Source organism: Mustela putorius, unplaced genomic scaffold (assembly GCF_011764305.1).
Source record: "Mustela putorius furo isolate JIRA1106 unplaced genomic scaffold, ASM1176430v1.1 tig00003834_pilon_pilon_pilon, whole genome shotgun sequence".
Lineage (NCBI taxonomy): Eukaryota > Metazoa > Chordata > Mammalia > Carnivora > Mustelidae > Mustela > Mustela putorius.
The window spans coordinates 44738545-44751571 of NW_025421987.1; the positions used below are offsets into that span (position 1 = coordinate 44738545).

At 37.1% G+C, this 13027-nt stretch overlaps 2 protein-coding genes across 4 annotated transcripts in view; one reads left to right on the top strand and one right to left on the bottom strand.

Moving 5' to 3' along the window:
- The window catches only part of GSK3B (glycogen synthase kinase 3 beta), a 214735-nt gene that overhangs the window by 152123 nt on the left and 49585 nt on the right, over window positions 1-13027 (bottom strand). The window lies entirely within an intron of this gene.
- Window positions 1082-3307, top strand: LOC123394389 (histone-binding protein RBBP4-like). Its single transcript, XM_045088433.1, has one exon. It carries the CDS (start codon window positions 1096-1098, stop codon window positions 2374-2376), a length of 1281 nt encoding a protein of 426 aa, XP_044944368.1. The 5' UTR covers window positions 1082-1095; the 3' UTR covers window positions 2377-3307.

Here is a 13027-nt window from a genome sequence, read left to right on the forward strand (position 1 = left end):
ACCCCCAAATCCAAATTGCTTTTCCTATAGCACATCATACAAATTTATATACATTTTTATATGCATTTTAAAGTGGAAGTTATTAATCTAAGATTTTCTGTTAAATTTCAAACAGTGGTGGGGAGGAAGAAGGCAGGACGGGATTTATTTTCTCCCTGAAGACTTGCTTGTTCTAGATTGGTTTTATATGCTTTACCGATTACAATTGAATATTCGATCTATCAGGGCAACAATCGTTTTATCACATGCTGTAGCCCCATTTTATGCCTTATGCACATAGCTTGTAAAATATTTTTTCATTTATAAGTGAACAAATTCCTACAGGATTCCATGATACTTTGGAAACCACTAAAGGTCTGAAAGTCATTAGAGTAAGTACCTCTAACTCCTCTAAGATGATACAGGACTCTGTAGTCACCTCTCAAAAAGCTGAGTCATTCAACAGACTCAGAAGCAAATGTAAAAACAAATTCACAGATTTGATAATTTTCCCTGGGACCAACTTTGATCACCATAAACCATCACCAGCCATCATCATCACAAATAACATATTTGTTAACCACTTTACAGTTTATAAACATGTTTACACCTATTACCTTACTTTACCCAGGCAATAGTACTGTGAAGGAGGGAGAACCAATACTAAATGGAGAAAAGAGAACTGAAGTTCAAAAGATAAGTAAAATTGCTCTACATTATACAATGATATTGAAAACTACGACCCAGTTCATCCAGTTCCCAAGTTTAGTATACCTTCCAATACTTATAAAAATGGAAGCAAATCAAGCCAATTATTTCTATTTCAAAATAAGTTCACAAAAATAAGTCCAACATAACCACATATTTTAAGTAAATGTCCTCATACCTTTTAACATGACCTGCGAAAATATCTTATATTATAAAACTGCTTCATTTTGCCTGAGCTATAATGCTCCATGAGAGACAGTCTAAAATGAGTAAAAGAAGAGCAAGAATTCTGAGGAAAATCAAGTCAATGAACTGACAGCATACATTTAAGTACCTGAACAGAGCCCGTAGCCTCCCCGCCCCTCCCGCAACGCTCGACCCCAGGAAACCCCCGCTTGCCTGCCCGCCATGGCCGACAAGGAAGCAGCCTTTGATGACGCAGTGGAAGAACGTGTGATCAACGAAGAGTACAAAATATGGAAAAAAACCACCCCTTTTCTTTACGATTTGGTGATGACCCATGCCCTGGAGTGGCCTAGCCTAACTGCGCAGTGGCTTCCAGATGTAACCAGACCAGAAGGGAAAGACTTCAGCATTCATCGACTTGTCCGGGGAACACACACGTCCGATGAACAAAACCATCTTGTGATAGCCAGTGTGCAGCTCCCTAACGATGATGCTCAGTTTGATGCTTCACACTACGACAGTGAGAAAGGAGAATTTGGAGGTTTTGGCTCAGTTATTGGAAAAATTGAAATAGAAATCAAGATCAACCATGAAGGAGAAGTAAACCGGGCACGTTATATGCCCCAGAACCCTTGCATCATTGCGACAAAGACTCCATCCAGTGATGTTCTTGTTTTTGACTATACAAAACATCCTTCCAAACCAGACCCTTCTGGAAAGTGCAACCCAGACTTGCGTCTCCGTGGACATCAGAAGGAGGGCTATGGACTTTCTTGGAACCCAAATCTCAGTGGGCACTTACTTAGTGCTTCAGACGACCACACCATCTGCCTCTGGGACATCAGTGCTGTTCCAAAGGAAGGAAAAGTTGTGGATGCGAAGACCATCTTTACAGGGCATACAGCAGCAGTAGTAGAAGACGTTTCCTGGCATCTGCTCCATGAGTCTCTGTTTGGGTCAGTTGCTGATGATCAGAAACTTATGATCTGGGATACTCGTTCAAACAATACTTCCAAACCAAGCCACTCAGTTGATGCTCACACTGCTGAAGTGAACTGCCTATCTTTCAATCCTTACAGTGAGTTCATTCTGGCCACAGGATCAGCCGACAAGACTGTTGCCTTGTGGGATCTGAGAAATCTGAAACTTAAGTTGCATTCCTTTGAATCACATAAGGATGAAATATTCCAGGTTCAGTGGTCGCCTCACAATGAGACCATTTTGGCTTCCAGTGGTACTGATCGCAGACTGAATGTTTGGGATTTAAGTAAAATTGGAGAGGAACAATCCCCGGAAGATGCAGAAGATGGACCACCAGAATTGTTGTTTATTCATGGTGGTCACACTGCGAAGATATCTGATTTCTCCTGGAATCCCAGTGAACCTTGGGTGATTTGTTCTGTATCAGAAGACAAGATCATGCAAGTGTGGCAAATGGCAGAGAACATTTACACTGATGAAGATCCTGAAGGAAGCGTGGATCCAGAAGGACAAGGGTCCTAGATATGTCTGCACTTCTTGTGAGTTTAGACTCCCCTTTTTTCCCCCCTCTCAACCCTGAGATTGATTTAACACTGGTTTTGAGACACAGACTTTGTTTGGCTATCCCTCTATGATAGGTACCATCAACGATGTTACTAGCCCAAACAGAGGGTGTTTTCTAAATATTAATTGGGGGACTTGATTCAGTAAAGCCACAGACTTATATTTAAATTTTCTTCAGGAATTTTCTAGTAACAAAAGGTCTAACGTAGCCACAGAAAGGGGAATATTGGGTGTGGTTATTTTTCTTCTTAGGCTATATCCCCAAGTTTTACAGACTCCTTTTAAGTAAAGGCTAAAGTGAGGAAGGATAGAGCCAAGTGAGGTAGGTGTCTGAACCATGAAGTATAAATACCACAAGATGTTGTTTTTATTCAGGAAATGGGGGAGATTCAAGTCATATAAATTCCTATTCTAAAGTTTTCACACCTGACTTTCCAGGATGCACATTTCCCTATGTAGACCAGTCTCCTCTCAGTTTCTTCAGTTAAGTCAAAACTATGTGTTCCTCTTTCCCCATATATTTTTGCTTGTTAGTGTATTTCTTGAGCTGTTTTCATATTTCTTTCCTTTCTGTGAAATGGTTTTTTTAAAAAACTTGGGGCCACCAAGTTGTAAAGATGTATGTTTTTACCTGACAGTCATACCACAGGTACACTGTCCAGTTGAGTTGAGAAGAGTGAATTGACAGCTTGTATTTGTTTTTAAAATTAAATTAATCCTGGATAAGAGTTGCTTTTTTTTTTTTTTTTTAGGAGTTAGTCCTTGACCACTAGTTTGGTACCATCTCTATTTTGGGTGACCTGTTTCACCAGCAGGCCTGTTACTCTCCATGACTAACTGTGTAAGTGCTTATAATGGAATAAATTGCTTTTCTACGTAAAAAAAAAAAGTACCTGAACAGATGTATTAGAATACGAAGTAATAATTTCCTGGTTAACAATAGCTGCCACTTTTGCAGGAATACAAGGAATAAAAGTTTCCTGCTTTTATTTATTTGGCCTGGTTTATCCTAAACAGGAAATACTAGGAACTGCAAAAGCAAGGAAGCAGAATTTTTCTAACCAATGAACAAAAAAGGAATGTGAAAACAATCCCCCTACATAACATGGTTTTAGGAATCTCCTGATGATTTGGCTAACCTACTTTATTTTACTTCTCAGAAGTTTAAAGGTAATAGAGCATATTTGTTGGAGGAGAAGGAGGGGAAAAGGGAGGAGGAGGAGAAGAGAAGGAGAAAGATGAGGGGGAGGAGGAGAAAGAATTGAATTTACTTTTTTAAAAAACACTCCAAATGGAGTACCTGGGTGGCTCAGTTAATAACTCTGCCTCAGGTCAGGTCATGATCTCAAGATCCTGGGATAGAGCCCTGCCTCAGGCTCCCTGCTCAGCAGGGAGTATGCTTCTCCTTCTCTCTGTTTTCCTACTCCTGCTTGCGAGCTTTATCTCAAATTTTAAAATCTTTTAAAAAATAATAAAATAATTTGAAAATAAAAATATTTTTATTATATTATAAATATTATATTATACTAAATTTATTATTTATTATAATATAAATATTATATTATACTAAAAGTACTCCATATGTATATAATATTTGGGTGGTGCCGTCCCACATGACAAAAAACTAACTCTAAAAAATATGTGTAATATAAACACCAAAGTAGATCACTGGTCTAAACAGCTTCCAAAGATACCCAGGACCAGCAACTGACAAATAGAGGGATGTCTAACCCAGGACACTTTCTATCTTCTCTCTCTCCCAAGTCTTCATATTCTCCCCACCCTTAAAACTGCATTATTCTTCTATCAATTAAATCCACCTCAGACAACACCCTATGTTACTCCATCTTTTTGTCCCCTCAAGTCTTGGAGGAAACTTTCTTTCTCTTCCCTCCTCTCTTCAACTCAAAAGCTAAAATAATGTAATAATAATAATAATAACCTTAACTATAGCTGGTAAGCAAAAGGGTAGCACTTCTGTTCTATACCAGTTAAGAGAAAGTAAAGCCATAAGTTGAAAAGCCAATGCTATCAACCTATAAAGCTCCTGAAAGTAACCAGAAAGATCTGTCAGCCTCACATAAGTCTCTACCTATTCCTTTATTTCCCTCAAATTAAATCTCTTTATCAATCAAGTACCAGCACTTAGAATAATCTTTTCAAAGCTACTATTGGGGGGAGGGGGATGTTAGTTTTGTTTAATTACTATCCCTGCAATATTATTATTTTCTACTTTTTTCACTATTAATATGTATATATCTAAGCTAAGTTATAAATTATGGTTTAGGCTTTTATAGGACAGCCCGCCTGGGAACCTTATTTTTATTCTACATACTTAACAAAACTTTCAACGTAAAAATATGTTCTAATTTCCAAAGCAACAGATGAACTTTTAGAAGACACTCTGTTTATAGGCTAAGATTTTTCTGTATAATGGGGGGGAGGGGGGATACACCTCAAGTATTATATTTTAACTTATTAAACTGTTAAAGTGGAAATGAGGTAGGGTAGATCCTAAGAGCTTTACAAGAGTCTCATTACAATGAAAAATAAAATAGCCAGGTATGAAGTGAGTCACTAATTCCATTCCTGCAAAGGGCAACACAAATTTTCAAATAGTGATTAATTTTTTAGCTTACATATATGAGTAATGATGCTACATTTATAGCTAATAAGGAATACACTCGTGACAAAACTATATTAAGTAACATTGTCCCCACTGATTCTAACCAGTTGGAATCAAATCCATATTGGTTTTTATATTTGCCCCTCTGCCTCCCTCTAAAAACTAGCTTAACATCCCTTAATACTCTCCCCATAAAGATGGACTTTAGAGAACCTAGCAGTACCATTCAAATAGGGCAAAGGACATGGCCTAGGCACCTCTACACAGAAGAGTACTGACAGATCAACTCAGTAAATTCATAAAACAGAATCCACTTAGCATTTCTTCCTACAAAGCTCTACTAGAAGAGATGCTAACTGGGCTCTGTTAAATAAAGGCCACTGGAAAGACACAGTCCTACACTCACAGTGGGACTATAGTAAGTCTTGGTTCCTACTGTCACTGACTAAAAAGTATGACTAATCCTCCCAGTGGATCACAAAAGGGCATGCTGGGTACACCCCATGCCAGAGCAGAGTATTTCCCACACTGCTGACTCATTACTTCAAGTGACAGAAGTCAAGTGGACTTAAAGGTAGGAAACACTTTCTCTTAAAAAAGAACTTTTATGCTTGAGAAACAACTACATTACTAATGTTGCCTTTTTGGATGGTCTTTATCATCTCCTACTATTACCTACCTGGCCTAATGATAAACCAGGACAGGACCAGTATGAGTCAGCTAACGCTGACTGCTCGCTAAATTCCTTTTTATAACCATACTTCCAACAATGCTTCTGCAGTGTCAGAAGAACATCAGCAGAAAAATGAGTTCCATTTAAAATGAAAACGAGAGAAAGAGATGCAATTCTATACTTACAGTACTTTTACTTTAATAAATCACTCTTATGTGGCTTTGTAAATTACTAAGTCTCTCATATATGTTTATGCCATGCATATTCTTTCTATCTTGTAAGTATTCTCTCATGTTAATGGTGACTATTAGGATGACAAAAAGTTTCAAAAATCTTGAGAACAGAAAAGGAAAGACGATACAATAGAATTTTTTTGTCATTATTAATTCATTACATGCTTAATAAACACTATCTATGTACCAGATTGGGCAAGAACTAGGAACACAAAAAAATGAGTAAGACAAACAAGGGCCCTTTCTTTATGGAGGTTTCTGTTCAAAGAGAATTTATTTATTAATAAAAATCCAGATTCGGTATTTATTCAAAATCTGGATTCAGTATCTCTTACAAGATTATAGAGCCGAGTACCTTAACAATTATTTTCACTAAAACCTCACTTAATCTTAACAATCCTCCCGTGAGGAGCATGAAATTACCTTCATCTCACAGATGAGGAAACCGAGGCTCCAAGAAGAGACTTATTAGAGATCACAAACTAATAAGGCCACATTAAAACAGCTGTTCTAATTCCAAGTGTCAACTCTATCCCTAATGTATCAACCTGCTTCTAAGGAAAAAACCAAAAAGGAAAAGATATTAGTGGATGCCCAGATTACTAAATTAACTTAAATTCCTGTGTAGAAATAAACTAAAAAAAAAAATCTTCAAAAACATTCTGATGTGAAGATATGCAAACAGGACCAAGAGTCCACTGAAATTTTTCCAAGTTGAGCTCCAAGACTCCATCCAATAGCCCTCCATTCTGTACAACATTCATAGCTTCACAGGTAAAATATATTTTAATAAAAGTTAGTTACAAAATAAATATTTGTAGAGCCATCCTATTTTCTAACCAGTTTGCATTATAAAAACTGAAACTACATACCCATTAAAGAGTTCTACAGTAGACACATTTAAGGCTTCAGAGATTTGATACAGTACATAGTTCTATAGATCAACAAGGTCAATAGAAAGCCATCTAATCCATTACTCTTAAAGTGCCACTTTAAACTTCATCAAGAAGAAAAATATTATTTACCCTATATTGAGACCCCAACACATAACCAACCCATAGTTGCACTCCTCTGTTCAAGTACCTACATCACCTAAAAGGGAGCAAAGCAAACTTTTTTTTTTTAAAGATTTTATTTATTTATTTGACAAAGAGAGATCACAAGTAGGCAGAGAGGCAGGCAGAGAGAAAGGAGGAAGCAGGCTCCCCGCTGAGCAGAGAGCCCGATGCGGGACTCGATCCCAGGACCCTGAGATCATGACCTGAGCCAAAGGCAGCGGCTTAACCCACTGAGCCACCCAGGCGCCCAGAGCAAAGCAAACATTAAGGGAGAGGAGAAATGTACCTAACAATCCAAGCACCATGACAGAGAAAAAGTGGTGAACCTCGGAAGCCCACAACAGCAGCTGAACCTCACCAATTTCATTAAGATATCCATCAAAGCAAGTGAAGCAACAGCTCCTGCAATTAACTGTGTTGCTAGTAGACAGTAGGATCCAGTAATTTAGAAACACCCTTGGAAAACTGAATTCCAAATAAAAAAGAATATTTTTGTGAATATTATATTGTGTTATTATATTTTTGTGAATATTATATTGTGTTATTCGACTTCTTGGGTGGAGTAAATACTCCAGATAACCTGGCCAGCAACATAAGTGGACTCCAGAAATTAACCTGGTACAGAGAATCTTAAGTTTTCCTATACTAAGAAATTACCCAGATCCATATTTCTGAGAGTATAATAGATAATTATTACAGTAAACTGTCCAATAAATGTACACAAAGTGAATTAACCACAAATTTTCTAATTTTCCAGCTTACATTTCAACTATGAATAGTGTTCCTACATGTACACCCTCCCCCTCCCCTGAAAACTTCTCTTCCCTTTCACTGGGATGAGCAACTGGATATATTCACCCAAGTACGTATTTCTCCCTAAACTGTGAAAACTCAGCAATAAATTATAAACTCCCTCTCTCATGGACCTACAGCCTAGTAAGAATAGCAAATATATTTATACAAATAATTGTCCACTTACGTATTAACTGAGGTAAGACTACATAAAAGAGAATTACAGGATGCAAGGGAGCCTATAATGAAGGATTTAGAGTCTAATCAGGGTTGGGTTGCCTTAAAAAGTGTGAAGAGGGGTTGGGTTGCCTGGCTGGCTCAGTCCTTAAGCGTCTGCCTTCATCTGCCTTTGGCTCAGGTCATGATCCCAGGGCCATAGGATCCAGCCCAGCATCAAGCCCCCTGCTCGGCGGGAAGCCTGCTTCTCCCTCCCCTCTACCACTCCCCCTGCTTGTGTTCCTTCTCTTGCTGTTTCTCTGTCAAATAAATAAAATCTTAAAAAAAAAAAAAAAGTGTGAAGGGGGCTTGAGGCCAATGAGGTGAAAAAAATAATAAAGGCAGAGATAAAGAAAGACATTGAAGGAGTTTAGCAAAATAGAATAAAAGAAGGGTAGTCAGTCACATAAGTCTATATTATTAGATGACTGTTTATATGAGGTCCAGAATAATCAAATCTATGGAGAGAGAAGGTAACTTAGTGGTTACCTAGGGCTGGTGAGGTAGATGGAGAGGAAATAGGAAGTGACTGCTAATGGATTAAGATATTTCTTTGGGGGATGATGAAAATGTTTTAAAATTAGATTATGGTGATGGTTGCCCAACCTTGTATATATATTAAAAGTGACCGAATTGCACACTTTAAATCAGTGAACTTTATGGTATGTAAATTATATTACGAAAGAACTATTAAAAATAAGATTAAATAAAAATACACTCTCCTTAAAAGGAGGGGGCTACAGCTAATTTTTTTTTTTTTTTTACCTCCAAAAGCCAAGGAACTTCAGCAAAGGCAAAAACACCCCATCTTCCAGGTTCATGTACTAAGTTGAGAGAAGAAGCAAAACCTATAAAAGTGGGATGGATCCCCAGCTTGGTGGTGGAAAAGATGTGCAGAAAGGACTGCACTGGCTAGGGAGCTTCTCTATTTACCTTCCTATCACATACCTCAGGCTACAGAAAAGTAAATTTAAAACAGCAGCCACATTCTGAGACCAGAAAGACACCCAAAATAAGGTTAAAAAAAAAAAAAAGAGGAAAAACTCACAGATGGACATTATATCACAACAAAAGATCTGCAAAGAGCTGCCCAATTTAACTATAAGTTCAAAAACACCAACACAAACATAACTGTAGGGAAAACATGCTAAAGCCAAACCAAAAACTGTATCTGGAAGAAAACCATCTAAAGCTCAGGAAAACATTCCTTCCGAGAGTTCAGTGCTACAAGAGAAGTTAGGAAGAACACAAAATAAGTAAAACAAGAATACAAAGGCCATAAAACAATAGAAAATTTTTTTAAAAAAGAAAATTATTTTGGTCCTTGTATTAGTTTCCTGTGGCTGCAGTAACCAATTACAATAGATGGGTTGCTTAAAACAACAGAAATTATTCTGTCACAGTCCTGGAGATCAGAAGTCTGAAATCAAGATGCTGTAATCCCTCTAGAGGCTGTAGGACAGAATCCATTCCTTGTCACTTCTAGCTTCAGGTAGCTGTCCATGTTACTTGACTTGTGGCCTTAGATACATCATTCCAATCCCCACCTCCATAGTCATAGAGCTTCTCTGTGTGTCTGTTCTGTGTATCTCTTACAGGGACACCTTTTAGTTGGATTTAGGTCCCACCTGGATAATACAGGATGGTCTCATTTCAAAATCCTTAATTTAATTGTAATCTGCAAAAACCCTTTTCCCAGATCAAGTAACATTCACAGGTTGCTAGAACCTGACATGAATATCTTTTGGGGTGCCATTTCTCAATTTGTTTCTTAGCTTACCAAAACAACAAGATACCTAACAAACTAGAAACAGTGATGGACAGAAGAAACTTGGTGAAAAATACATGCAGAGAAGAAAGGAAGTCACAGTAATGCGAGGGAATCAATGAAGAAACTGAAATAATTCTGGAGATGATAATAAATATAGAGAACAAAGATGATTCAACATAATGATAATTATTGTTCCAAGAATGGATTTCAATACTTGAACAGAAAAAGTAGTCAAAGATACAAATTTCCTTGAAAATGAGCAAACTGTATCTATGGGACAAAAAGATACAGTGTATACCAAAAAGAACTGACTCAGAATGACCAAAAGTATCTTGGTTAAATGGATTAAAAAAAAAAATTCTATCAGGCATCCAAAACAAAAAAACTTAAGTCACCTACAAGCAAGGAGGGGACATTTATGGAAAAAACAACAAACCAGTTTTGAAAAAACAGGCCAAGCTTTTTTCTACCATTACTTGGCTTGTGACCTTGAGAAAGTCAAGGAACCTCCTTTCTAGACCTCAGTTACCCCTGAAAGAATTGAATAAATATAAACTTTTATATCCCCTTCCAACTCTGAAAATGTACAGTTCCATGGCAGCAGATGACAAGGATAAATTTTAAACACTGGGTTTTATAGCCTAGTTCTCACCTTCCAATTTCTATTCAGTTACAGGGTGGGAAAGAAGGAACTTACTTAGTCATTCTTCCCATTCCCAAATATACCTACCATATTTTACCTAGCAAATCAGCAATTAAAAAAAAAAGTTCTCAAAGTATAATAAAACTAGGTATTCTCGAACACAATTAACTCATGCCAATTGAGTTCCTAGAAAGGTTTCATCAGTTTACAATTTTACTCTCAGTGTTGGGAGGATGAATATCTGACAACTGCTAAAAATGCATTTACACAGTTTCCAAATATCAAGCAAGGATATTAGAAAAAAAGTCACTGAAGAAAGAAGTATTAGGAATAAGAAGGTACCTGCTGGAGCAAGAGTCACAAAAGATAAGGTACAGATAAGAGAGAACTGAGTAATGGTTTTCAACAAGAGCCAAAGAGCCCCTGTAAGGACTTGCTATTCAAGGGGGCCTTAAGTCCATAAAAAATCAACCATTGTTGAAATTCAGCAATAAATAATGTCATATCCATAAATATGTAGATATACATATATTCTTAAATATGAAGTCTTGTTTTATACGAGATCCTGCTTTGATTAAAGTGTAATTTCCCTAAAAAGCAACAGCAGCAACAACAAACTACAAAGACTTTCACCCAGTATTTCCCTTTCCAGGAATATGATGGGGGAAAAAGGTAATCAAAAACTAACAAAAAATGATTAAATTTTATTATAATGAAGCACTATTTATATCGCTAAATTGGAACCAATCTAGACACCCAATAATAACAGAATCATTAGGTAAATTAATGTACACCCTGAACAAAATATTTAACAGCCATTAAAATTACTTTTTTGGGGTGTCTGGATGGCTCAGTCAGTTAAGTGTCTGCCTTCGGCTAAGGTCATGATCTCAGAGTTCTGGGACAGAGCCCTGCCTAGGGCTCCCTGCTCAGTGGGGAGTACATGTCTCCCTCTCCCTCTGACACTCCTCCCACTTGTGCTCTTTATCTCAAATAAATAAATAAAATCTTTAAAAAATAATAAAGTAAAATTAAGTTTTCAAAGAATACAGAAGTTGTAAGAAAATATTCATGATAAAAGATTACATGAAAAAGCAGGTTACAAACTGCTGTTTATTACGTGATCCCGATTTTGAAAACAAATGTTACATAGATAAGTACACCAAAAAGCAAACAGATGCTTTCTCTGGAGAGTGAGAATACAGGTAAACTTTTACTTTCCTTTTTGTACCACTTTGTAATTTTCAAATTCTCTACAGTTAAGTATATACATTTTTTTTAGATGAATTTACTTCAAGTTCTAAAAAGGTGACTTTTTTCATGAAAGTATTAATATAATCTACCATTTCTTCACTGGGTTCTAAAAAAAATTCAAACATGCTTAAGGAACTATTCAAATTGACAATGAGTAAATGTTTACTACCCAAATGATTTAACCTTAGTTCTAAAATTGAGCATAAAAGCATTATGAAGAAACAGACTGAGTACCTTATTCATGGTCAAATGGTTATTCAAGTAAGCTCGGATTCTTGTACTTAATACAGAAAAGAATGACAAGAAAATAAGCTTAAGAAATCATGATGTATGTCTAAAAGATTTCCTAAAGTGTTGCATCTGTATTCAGATTCAACCTTTTTTTTTTTTTAAGATTTTATTTATTTATTTGACAGAGAGAGAGATCACAAGTAGGCAAAGAGGTGGGGGGGGTGGAGGCTCCCCGCTGAGCAGAAAGCCTGATGCAGGGCTTAATCCCAGGACCCTGAGATCATGACCTGAGCAGAAGGCATAGGCTTAACCCACTGAGCCACCAAGGCACCCCTCAGATTCAACTTTTATTAGCTACCCTGTGACTGTTCATTTAAATCCTAAAACAGTCAAGGAGGTATTACTATTTAACAGAGGAAAGAATTGAAGAGGTGAGCCCAGAGCCAAACGACATCACAAGTGAAACCTGCTAAAGCTGACTTACCTCACCAAAAACTGTTACTCCCTCAACAAACTATTTAAAACCATCCCACCATTAAGGCCATAGATCTCTCCAGCCTACTTCGACTTCAAGGACTAAATCTACTATCACGTCATATCCTTATTTACCTACATCTTCACCAAAAATGCAAGCCTTTCCCATTTGTTATTATATATTCCTCCGTCTACTTCATATAGCCTTCTTATCTGAGGAAACTCCTCAATCCTACCCCTTCTAGAATGTCCTCTCAATGACCAGTCTATAACCAGAAAATTCTACCTTCAGACCTTAAGGAAAACATAATGACCTCAAGGACACTACTTTCATAAACCCCACAAAGGCTAAGGTCATTCAGTCCCTCCACACATCTCAAAATAATGTCCTCCTTGCTCCCTATTGCCATTTCAGGATCTTTGGTCATCCACAACAAAAAACAAACACTCCTAATTACTGGAGGCCCTATGTTGCTTCCTCTTCTACCAACTTCTTTATGTTACAGTTTTTCTTAGTTTGATCTAATCCCCTTTCTCTCCTGTCTCTATATTCTCCCCCAAATTATTTTAAGCATTCCCAGAACTTTAAATATTTGTTATTTAAATTATTATCACTTGAGACCTGTTGGTTCTCCAAC

Coding starts and splice junctions, on each gene's coding strand:
- LOC123394389 (XM_045088433.1), top strand. CDS start 1,096: ATGGCCGACAAGGAAGCAGCCTTTGATGACGCAGTGGAAGAACGTGTG.